At 37.2% G+C, this 11,239-nt stretch overlaps 1 protein-coding gene across 2 annotated transcripts; it reads right to left on the bottom strand.

Annotated features, from left to right (window-relative positions):
- Positions 1-7,159: 7,159 nt before the first annotated feature.
- On the bottom strand, positions 7,160-9,659 carry LOC149258210 (uncharacterized). Of its 2 annotated transcripts, XM_089371019.1 has the most exons (4): positions 9,101-9,653; positions 8,678-8,807; positions 7,524-7,964; positions 7,160-7,306 (listed from the first exon to the last, which is right to left on the bottom strand). In XM_089371019.1, exons 2-4 carry the CDS (start codon positions 8,704-8,706, stop codon positions 7,168-7,170), a joined length of 609 nt encoding a protein of 202 aa, XP_089227145.1. In that variant the 5' UTR covers positions 8,707-8,807; positions 9,101-9,653; the 3' UTR covers positions 7,160-7,167. The 2 variants fall into 2 exon arrangements, with proteins under 2 accessions (XP_089227145.1, XP_089227147.1); XM_089371021.1 differs by having other exon boundaries at positions 7,524-7,968; positions 8,678-9,659.
- Positions 9,660-11,239: the final 1,580 nt, after the last annotated feature.

Genomic DNA, 11,239 nt, shown 5'->3' with positions numbered 1-11,239 from the left:
TTTGTTGGATGGTCGGTGATGGGCGGCAAATCAAAATAGGATTGGATGTTATTAAAGGACTCAATGGTAGTCATCTCCTTGCTATTTCGATCATAAACTCTCTTAACTCACAGGGGTTAGACTCTCTAGCTAGACTGTGGGAATGGTCTCCATCTATATGTACTGCCAACTCATGTCCTCATGCATGGAAGATTCGTTTACCGAAGGATTCAACGACAGAGTGGGAAAGTTATCGCAACCTTCTCATGTATACCTGACATTGAGATCTCACAGAGGGAGGACAAGCTTATGTGGGGCGGACACATTGGAAATGACAGGATTCATGTCAAGAAATTTTATGATCATATCACTTCGACCTCTCAGTCGTTGGCCCAGTCCGACTGTACCTCTCTGTTTTGGAAGTGGAATGCGCCATTGAAGATTAAGTGCTTCTCCTAGCTAGTCATACATAACCACATATTGACTTGGGACAATTCGCATCTCTGTTTTGGAAGTGGAACGCGCCCTTGAAGATTAAGTGCTTCTCCTAGCTAGTCATACATAACCTATGTTACCAGAAATGGAAAACTAAACGAGAAACGAAAAAGAAACAGAGTTTTGAGGTTTCACACTCAAGAAACGAGGAGAGAGAAAATGAAAATAAAAGTGAAAAATACAGAATTAGTTTCAATTTTCAATACAGTTTCAACTAAATTTCCAGGCCAAATTTTGATGCTTAGCAAATTGACTATTAAATATATATATCCTTATGCTTCTTAGTCAATTAAATGTATACATTCTCATGCATTTTGGGCCTTCAGCTAATTATTGTTTCCTTCAAAAAAAAATCCAAATAATTATATATAAATAATAGAATTTGCAATTAAATGCGAACTTCTTAAGCCACATATAAAATAGTGTTTAAACTACGAATTTTAACAATATACATGTTAAAAGAAAACAAATCAACTAAAAAAAACAATAGTACAGAAACGATCAACTTTCTATATACTTGGCATAAGCTTCTAGGTTATTGAATGAATACATGTATTAAATCTACAATAAAAAGTGAAAAAGAATACATGCCTGAAATCTACAATAAAGAGTGAAAATACAAGACTGAGAACGACCTGTAAAAGATTTCCCATAGAATATATGCACCCGAAGGTAGAAAATGGCGTTTCGTCTGGCCTCGTTTCTTACACGTTTTTTACGGGGAACGGTGGAAACTGTCCCGTTTCCGGTAACAATATTGACTTTGGGACAATTCGCATAGGAGGGGGTTTTTTTGGTCCTGTTAGCGCTTTGTGTAGGCAGATTCAAAGAACAACATTCCCCTATTCCTTTGATGCCCCTTCGCTGTTGCGATCATAGTTTTAAAAACCGGCCACAAAAACCGGTAACCGGTCTAACCGGCCGGTTAGAGGCCTGGCCGGTCCAAACCGGCCTAAAAAACCCGGTTAGAAACCTCATGTGCCCGAAAACTGGCCCTAACCGGTCAAAACCGGCCGGTTTAGGGCGGAACCGGCCGGTTTGTAGCAAACCGGCCGGTTCCGTCCTAAACCGGCCGGTTTATGGACAGCCCACCGAATTATGACAAAAAGCGCAGCGGTTTTGTGGTTTAGGGGTTTTGGGGGTGAGGGAAAGGTATTTGCCCTCCAAAAACACCCTCACACTTGCTATAAGAGACCCCTCTCACTCTCATTTGTCTCACACAACTGATTTGGAGTGTTTGTGAGTTTGTTTGTGAGCTTGGAGAGTGTGGAGTTTTTGCTGAAGTAGTCATCTTGGAGTTGGAGTTGGAGCTATTTTGGAGATAGTGTGTAGCTGTCAGTGGAGTTGCCATCTTCAAGAGGAGGCTAAGGGAGCTAGTTTGCATTTCCAGGTAAGGATTTGCACTTGATAATTCCTCATTTGAGTCTGTTGTCCATGAATTTTTTTTTTGTGTTATAAACTTCTCACTTCTATGATCTACCATCCAGGGAGTCATCATGCCTCCAAAAGCCGAAGATACTGCATGGGCTCATTGTGATATGATTGATGGCAAAATGATCTGCAAATATTGCCAAAAATCCATTCAAGGAGGGGGTATTAACAGGTTCAAGCAACACTTGGCTGGGATAGGAGGCCATGTAAAGCCATGTGGAGCACCAAATGAAATAATAGGGCAGAATACCTTCAGAAGTTTGAGACTCAAGTCACTGAACCAATAGAGAAGTTTGTGGCTACACAGTTTGGGAGTCGAGACTCAACCAACTGAGTTTGATCATGATGACTGAGACTCATGAGAAGTTTCAACTTCAAGTGATAATGTTGATCACTATTATAGTATTACTATTATGATATTATCATATATGTAGAGTCTAGACTGAAGTCTTGTAGTAGGCCACTGGCCCCATAGTTTGTAGGCTTTATTTTTGCACTCTAGTGGCCATTTAGAGCCTCATTGCTTATGTATTTTGTCGATGATATGTATTGCACTCGGTGCCATTTTGATATATTCACCTTTAAGGCTTTACATGGTATATCAATGAGCAATCTTTCCATATTTTGTCTCTATTGGCTTGGAATCATGGTTTTAAATCTTAAAAATAGTTTTTTTCATTAAAAAATAATTATTTAATGTATTTTTCTAAAACCGGTTCGTTTAGACCAAACCAGTCCCGGTTAGACCGGTTCCGGTCGGTAAACCGGTTCATTAGGTGGACCGGTCCGGTCACCGATTCCGGTTTTAAAAACACTGGTTGCGATTTGGGAGGTGACCTCCCTATTGGGAGTTTCTTATATGATTATATCATAGATTCTTCTTCTATATATGACTGCATTAATCTTTGGAACTGTAGAGCGAGAGCCCATAGATCTGTCCCTCTCTATGTCAAATGGGGATTTGGAGAGCCAAAAATGCTTCTAATATTCAAGGATAAAACCCCTGAGATAAAGGTTGCACTTGGCATTGTGGCTTTCTTCCAAGAAATTGGGCCCTATGAATCGAAGGAATCTCCCCGATCCATCTCTTTTATTGATTTGGATGGGATTTTTCCATCTTCTCTTTTGATGGGCATCCACATGAGGGGATTGTGAATGTGGATTTGCTCTTCACATTGATCCATCTATTCACTATCAGTTTTTTCGGTATGGTGGCAGGGGAGATAATTGCAGAGCAGAGTTAATAGCATTGTGGGGTGCCCTCCAATGACTTTCATGGCTTGGTTTAGATAAGATTATGGTCATTGGAGACTCCCTTACTATAATCCAATCGTTGCAGGGCGATTGCTCTCTTGAGGTTTGAACCTTTGCTATTGGATGTTGTTGATCAGGAATATCATCCCCACGCTCCCAGAGGTTTCTTTCCAGCATGTTTATCGGGAGAAAAAATTGGAGGCTGATGCTCTCTCTGAGCTTGGTCTCTCCCTCTGTCTGGGCTATATGTTATTTGAAAAGTTCTCTGATGCGCAGAGCTATGGTGTGGGATTTTTTGAGCTATAAATCCTCTGTCTAGCTGTTGGTTTTTTGGCTTCTTTGTTCCTCTGTCTAGCTGTTGGTTTTTTGGCTTCTCTGTTGGTGGGTTTCCTGAGACTATTGTTTTTGCAAACCTGCTCTGTTCTTTTGTATCCTTCCTCTTGTCTAGTAGAGGAAATGAACTTTGGATTCAGATCTCTTTTTTACCCAGAAGTACTAGCATCTATGAATATCTTGGTAAGGTAGTATAATCTGAAATAGACATAAGATCATGTAAAACTTTCTCAGATTTTGAATGAAAGTTCTGTTTTTTTCGTCCGGAAAAAAATGTTATGCTAGGAAGTAACATAGCACTCAAAAGCAGAAAAAAGGGGATGTTATAGTAACGATGACGATGATAGTTTAGGAAATACTGCATTCGATGAGCAGTATAAATTGCAATCAGACCACTCATCTAAGGAGGAGTGGCAAGGCACATTCAGATTACAGGTCAAGGATAGAGTTATTTATTGTTTGTCTAAGAAATTTGTGTTGCATTTACCATAAAAATAACTGATCAAAATTCAAACAGACCAACCCAAAAACAAGCCGCTGAAAAAAGAGCACCTCATCCATAAGCCACTGTGAAAAAAGTCACCTCAACCAGGATGGGGTGTTAATGCAGCTGAAATCATGGAACAACTAAACTTCTTCGCTTGTCACCCTGTGAAGCATTGAATAGAACATGTAAAGCACAAAAATAAAGAAAATGCATTTGCAATAGAACGTAAATTGAGGATTCCTTCGGCAAGAAACCACTAATATTAACGCATTTATTCAGAAATAATTCATGGATCCCAACTTCAGTGCCGAGTCCTAGTCTGAAGGTTCAATCACTAATAGCCCAAATTACCTGCTTCTTCGGCCTTCCTGCAAGCCAGCTTTGCACAACTCGGCCTATTGTGCATTCCGTCGTCTTGCCATTCACTAATTTTGGATTGTTCAATCTCTTTGAATGTGCACAATCCTTCGAGGAAACCCAGTTTTGAATAAAAAAATTCTCAGTGCGATTCGTATTAAGAGTAAAGCTCGACGAACGCTGACTTTCGGAGGCCATTTCCAAAATTTCTACCGTGGAATATGTTCGATGCTCGTCAACTAAAAAAATTACTAATTGGTTGCGTTAAAAACAATGGATTTAACGATCATCTCGAGTTTAAGGCCACATTTATGGTTTAAGAGCCCAAGTTGAATGCACTAATGCAGAGCTATGCAGTTTTCATTGTGCCGTGTGCAAAGCTACTCTGCACTCATATTCATGTCCATTCCAACTATTCCAACTTGAGTAACGCTATAACAATGTCAACGGATAAGGCATGACTGAGATTATTATCGGTTCTAAATAAAATTGATTCCATGGTTTTATAATCGATTTGTTTATAGCATTATTTTTTTTAGTCTCATGTTTCTAAAATCTCGCCGGTATTTATTTAAATCACAAGTTTTTTGGTGGATTTTTCCAGTTTAATTTCTCTGAAATCTGGCAGGAAATTACTGAAATCACAAGTTTGATGAGTAACATCTGCATAATCTAAGTGCCCTGCGAGTTTTTGAGAATGCTGAATCCATATATACAATCAAAAAACTAGTTTAAATAACACAAATCTAGATTTCACCTTAATTTTTATGCCGGATTCCAATACTATAAAATCTAAAAAATCACACTAAAAATAAGTCCTTTTATAATTGTTCACACATTATAAAAATGCATTTTTAATTGCATTTTTAAAGCCACTCTACTCATTTATGTTTTTGTCGCCCCAGCCCCACTTTGTTAATGCTTTTATGGGCTTTTACCTGGTTAATGTTGCTCTTCTACCTCATGGGATAGCGTCAAGGGTTGGAATTTGGATTCTGCTTTACCCGTCAAACAATTTTTTTTTTGATGTTTTGGCTATGTATACTTCCCTTCAAAGAACGTTGTGTTTAAAATTTTGCCCTTCAAGAGTGATGTTTTGAAAATAAATTAACCCTTCACCAGTAAAAGTTTGATTAAAAAATTACCAGTCAATAATATGTTTTTGTTAAAAAAAAAGTGACCATAACATACAATTGACTTATTAAATCTTGAATCTTGGTTTGAAATTGCATTGCATGGAACACTCACAATAAAATCTCCATAACTGTAAAATCAACATAGGACTTATAACATGTGATCCTTCTTGATGATGACGCCTTGCTAGAGGAGATGTTACTTGGAGATGTATCCATGGTGTCCCTTGCAGCGAGGAGCACTCTTGGACGCACTTTTTCACTTGCTTGATGGAGGTGGCCATTTTTGGAGGATGCCATCATGTTGGAGAGCCCTTGCTCCCACATGTGTGGATTATTAATGTCATTTTTATTATGATTTATCATTTGTAAGGCTATCTTTAGGTCGTCCAGTGACCTATTAGCCTAGTTGAATGCTTGAAGCAAACTTTTAGGGCTTAGTTGCATATTGTATTAGACAAATTTCTTCTTATTGGCTTAGTTGCATATTGTGTCAAACAAGCTTTTTCTAATCAATTCTAGTTGCATATTGTATCAAACCAGCTATGGAACATTTTTAGTCCATTTAATATGGCAGGGTAATTCCAACTAATTCATAGATAGAATGGGGACAAGGTAAGAAGAAGCATGCCGACAATTTTCATCCTCATTTCCTTACAAATTCCAAGCCTTTTGTTACGCTAATTGTCATTTTTACAATGCCCACAACTACTTGAAATAAGCATCTCTGCAAGCATTGTATTATTAACCTATTGTTTACAAAGATGATTTGTAAACATTTGTTTGTGAAATTTTCATAAACTAACAAGTATACTTGATTTCACTATATGCTGAAACATCTTTGATCTTCTAATAAGCTTCAACTTTATCAACAAAAATTGAAGGAAAGGGGTGTTTGGAGAGGCTACTTTTACATCTAAAAACCTATGTGTTCTTTATGCCAAAGAGATTCCAGTTTCAAGCAAAAATGGTATATCATTAAAGAAGATTTTGTAAAAGCAAAACAAGAGCTAAAATTTCTTAGCCAATCTGTCAAGTCATCCCAACAAAACATGCAATAACAGAAATCAGGGTTGAAAATTCAATTAAATAAAAAGAGAAGTTATAGATTATCGTAATGTTGAACAACATTTCTCTTTTTCTTACCCTTTTAATGTAGAATTTGGCAATCCAACCTAGTGAACCAAGCCTCGCAAAAAGTTTGGTTGACAAAGTCAAAGGCATCTTCCATTAATGGGTTTGGAAAAACCAACAAAGCAGTAAGTCTTTGGGGCTTTCAATATGGCCAAATTAATATTTTCATGATATTAAGAGATGATTACTTCATTTTTATTCCATTATTTTACGCTAACACATTCAATAAACACAGTTAATTAAGTTCCAAAATTATTTGCATCCCCTAAATGCTACAATAATTTTTAAAAGTTTAGCCCTTTCAACAGATATATTGAATTATGTCCGGGTTCTATGTGATGAAATTTTGCTAATACCATCTATTTTGAGTTCCTCAACGAATATCAACTCCTACAATTTCTTTACAATAAAACCATCCCAAGCAGGGTAGTCTAATGTAACAGTAAGTCTAATGTAAAAGCAAATCAAACATGTAAATATAGAGAATTGAAGGGATCAGAAGAGTAACATCAAAGTTTTCCTAATAAATATTAATGTCAATAAATGGCAAGTGAGATTATCATTTCATGGGCATAAAGCAATTTTACCTTTTATATGAAACTGATCACAAATTTGACGAAGAGAGTAATGGTCTCTCGTGCCAGTGTCATAGTTATCCTCAAACACCAAATGCCTAAATCCTGCCTTCAGAGCTTGCTTCAATCTGAAGTTAATAGAATAACACTTAATCAAAATAAAACAAGAGAGACCATTTTCCTGTCACAGGCCAAACTGAACATTGGTGTTAGCCATTTTGTTGGCACTAACTATACCTAATTAGTGCTTCTCATTGTGAAGAAACCAGTGGTACAAAAAACCTAAAAAATTATACTCAAAGAAGTACATCTATTGTATCAGCACGCAGTGACCCAAGGCCTCACCTTTTGAGTTCATTTTGATGATCATCAAAGAAAACAAGCACCTTTCTCTGGTCTAAAATATCATACTCTTTCATTACAGACTTCCATTGAATGCTTCCAAAATCAATAAACTGTTTTCCTGAATAATATCTGCAATTGGGATCTACATAGGCTGGTCCTTTCTTCAAATACTTTTCAGGATGACGAGGGGTAATTGATATTATAGGCTTGTCAGGCATGGCCTGCCTTAAAACCCACGTGGAATGACCTTTGAAAGCACCACTCTCTATCATCAAATCTGGTTTTAACCACCTTGAAATGAACCAGAGGCCAAAGCTGTGATCAAAACCTATACCAAACATATTATTTTTTATCGGTCTTGTTTGATAAATAGGCACAGCTTCTTTCAAGGCGTGAAGAAGATCATCTCTCATCCAATTCACAGTAGATCCATGTCTTGACCTGCCTTTAGATAAAGATAAAAATAGGCATAAAATTTATACCATATAAATAAAATAAAAAACACAAAATTTGAATTGCAGAAACTTTAAGAGCACTCAGAGATAGTTATATACACCGAGACAAGAAGCGTTTAAGTTTTTATAGAACACAATAATCACACAAATGAACCAAATGTCAAATGGTCCAGAAATTCTAACAAATGAGAATCTCGCGACATATATAACAGAGCACTAGATCACAAATCAAAGATCTTAACATGTGAATATTCCCATAATTTGGTTCAGTAAATCAGAGGTTCAGATGAGCTTGTTGACTGTGCGGTCTAACCACCGAGGTTCAACTCTGTGAGAATAGAGCTCATATGTTGTGTATGAATTGGGAAAGTTTGATGGCCCTTATGTTAAAGTAGGCTTTACATCAACAATGCAGAGTTGGAGTTCACAGTATGTGGAATTGGGATTCGTTACTCCTCACGGATTTACAAAAAAGTTCAGATGAGTGCTCTCAAAACTACAAATTAAAGAGAATATAGAAAAATCTAAATTTCCACAATAAAAAGTAGTAGTCAACGTAAGAAACATACACCACGGTAAATCCACAGAGCCAGATTTAAAACGTTCAGATGCGTAATTTAAAAACTAAAAATTAAAGAGAAAATAGAAAAATCTCAATTTCCACAATAAGCAGTAGTAGTCAAGGTAAGAAGCACACACCACGGTACTCTCAGAGAGCCAAAATCCATAGAAGCTTCATTTTCTGAGCCGAATATCAAGAAGCTTCATTGTCTGAGTACCACCTTTTGAATAGCGCCATATGTGGGAGCCTTGCAGGAAAGTTGCGTCCCTTGTAGGAGAAGAAACCCAAGAATCAAAACCAGAGAGAACAAAAAGCTTATAAAACACAACCTGTTTATTTTTCCACCTCTATTTATCCCTTTGGTATTCCACTGAATTCCCAAGAAAGGATTCAGCTGATGTCTTTAAACCTAATTGAATCCCTTTGGTTGACAGTGGCGAATTGCTCCTATTTTAAACCTATTTTCTGAAAGACTTTTCCCCTAAAGATGCTTTCCTGGAGCGGAATACCAAAAAATATAGGTTTAGCGGTGGGCTTTTCGGGTTCGGATAGATGCATACCGATGAGGCTTGAAAGGCTCTGGACCAACCAGGACCAAAAAGCTTCAGCCGAATTCCATTACTTTCCTAACTGGTCACTGCGTTTTAGTCGGGCGTCACACACCAATAAAAATTCGGACCACTGGTCGAATGATGAACCTATCACCTGGGCAAACAAGCAACAAAAAAGTCCCTGAGCAACCTGCTTTGGACCTCTGTAGCCATGCCAAATGCAATTGATTTCTCCTCACTGAACAATTTTCTTTCTCATGGGATATAAAGGTCAATATTTTGTAGCGTGTGCACCATTTCCCAAACGAGTTGAAGGGACCAGATTATGGAGATCCGCCAAAGATCGTACAACTAGATTGTACAAGACCAATCGAGCCTCGGAAACTCCTATTTCCAACTTTATAGAAAAGTTAATGTACCTGGATATGCGCTAGTCTGATACGCCGTCGTTATTTTTTTTTCTCTAGCCACCTGTTATATCTGGATATTGAGGGTGCATACCAGAGAGCATTAACTTTTCTATAGAGTTAGAAATAAAAATTTCCGTCTTGAACCTCTACATGGATACTGTGACAACATCCAACTGACTTGTACAGGACCAATCGAGCTTTTCTATAAAGTTAGAAATAAGAGTTTCCGCCTCAAGCCTCTACATGGATACTGTGACAACATCCAGCTGGCTTGTACAGGACCAATCGAGCTTATACGGGGATATTGTGACAGGACTCTGGGTTTTTGTGACAAGACTCCATTTAAACGTGTTTTACGTGCAAAATGCTCCATGACGGGGCATTTTGCCCGTCAAATTCCAACCCGAGTCCCCACAACTCAAGTCTCCCCAAAATGGTTACTCCGCACAATAAAGTTGATTTACAATTTTTCCAGAGATGTAGAATACGTTCAATTTCCAACTAACAAATAAATTAATAATTTTTGTGCTTTGGACCTAGAAGGGTCCAACTCTTTTTAATCGGTGTTCATTTGCAAAGGTCCGTGTGCGGAAGTTCATTGTGTGGAGACCTCCGCACAATGAATTTCCTCGGAAATGGCAAATGCCCGGGTAGAAATCAGAGCAAACTCTTCTTCAACTATATTATAGAGTGCAGCGTTGAGGATAATCGAAATTCCACACAAAATATGTGAAACGCTAGATATATAATTAATTCTCCACTCCATAATTGGTCTATCGGTGGCTTGAACTTAGGTTACTCTGATCTTAGGTTGAAAAAGAAATCTTTTGGTGATAATGAAAAATCTAATTAGTGTGGTTTATTTTTATGATAAGATGAAAAATCAGATTATGGCATCAAATAAATAGAATATAGAGATAAGCTTATTAGTTAACTATATCAATTAATTTTGACTAATAAATTGTTATTTATAATAAATATATTTAAAATAAAGAAACAAGTGATAAAGCGAGATAATTAGTACATTTAAATTATTATTATTAATAAATGTTTTAGTCAAAAAAGAACTTAAAATAAAATAATGATAAAGACAAACTAACCAAGCAATAAATAAAATGAATAGTAATAAGAAAATAAAATAAATTAAAAAGAATGTTTGAAATTGTTATTTTTATTATTACTAAAATTTTATTAATAAAAGGAAATAACGAACAAAATTTCTTTTTAATATTAATTTAAAAGGAAGGTCTGGTAGAACTAGAATAAAAATTTAGTATCAAGTTTGGGTGGAGAGAGGAGCGATGGTGGTTAGAGTTTCGGTGGAGGGTTGCATCGGGAAGGAGAATGGATACTAGAAAAGTCTATACGTCTAGCGGCCGGTGGCACAGACTAGCCAACATGTGGGTCGTACTTGACAGGCTAACATTTCACCTACGGAATTGAACTGCTTAGAAACGGAGTAACGCAGACATGTGGTTTCGAAGGATGGTTTTACAACATTGTTTGTTTGTGTTACTAGTGTTTACCCTCACCTGCACATGCCAGTCTCAAGAGCTTAACAACGACAGGTTTTACGGTTGTTTTTTCACCCTTCAGACAAAGACAACAAAAATGGTCAACCCTCGGGACCTTGTCGACTTGGAGCCTGAACCAAAAGATATTCTATTGGTTTGAGGTTTGGAGCCTACTCAACAAAACCTAGCCAAGGTGATTCGTCTAGGTAGGTCTCCAACTGGGA

Source organism: Pinus tabuliformis, chromosome 6 (genome assembly GCF_031772625.1).
Source record: "Pinus tabuliformis cultivar Carrire ecotype Pingquan chromosome 6, CPIR1, whole genome shotgun sequence".
NCBI lineage: Eukaryota > Viridiplantae > Streptophyta > Pinopsida > Pinales > Pinaceae > Pinus > Pinus tabuliformis.
Note: the sequence above shows the minus strand (reverse complement) of the source record. Positions and strands in the feature narration are given on the sequence as shown.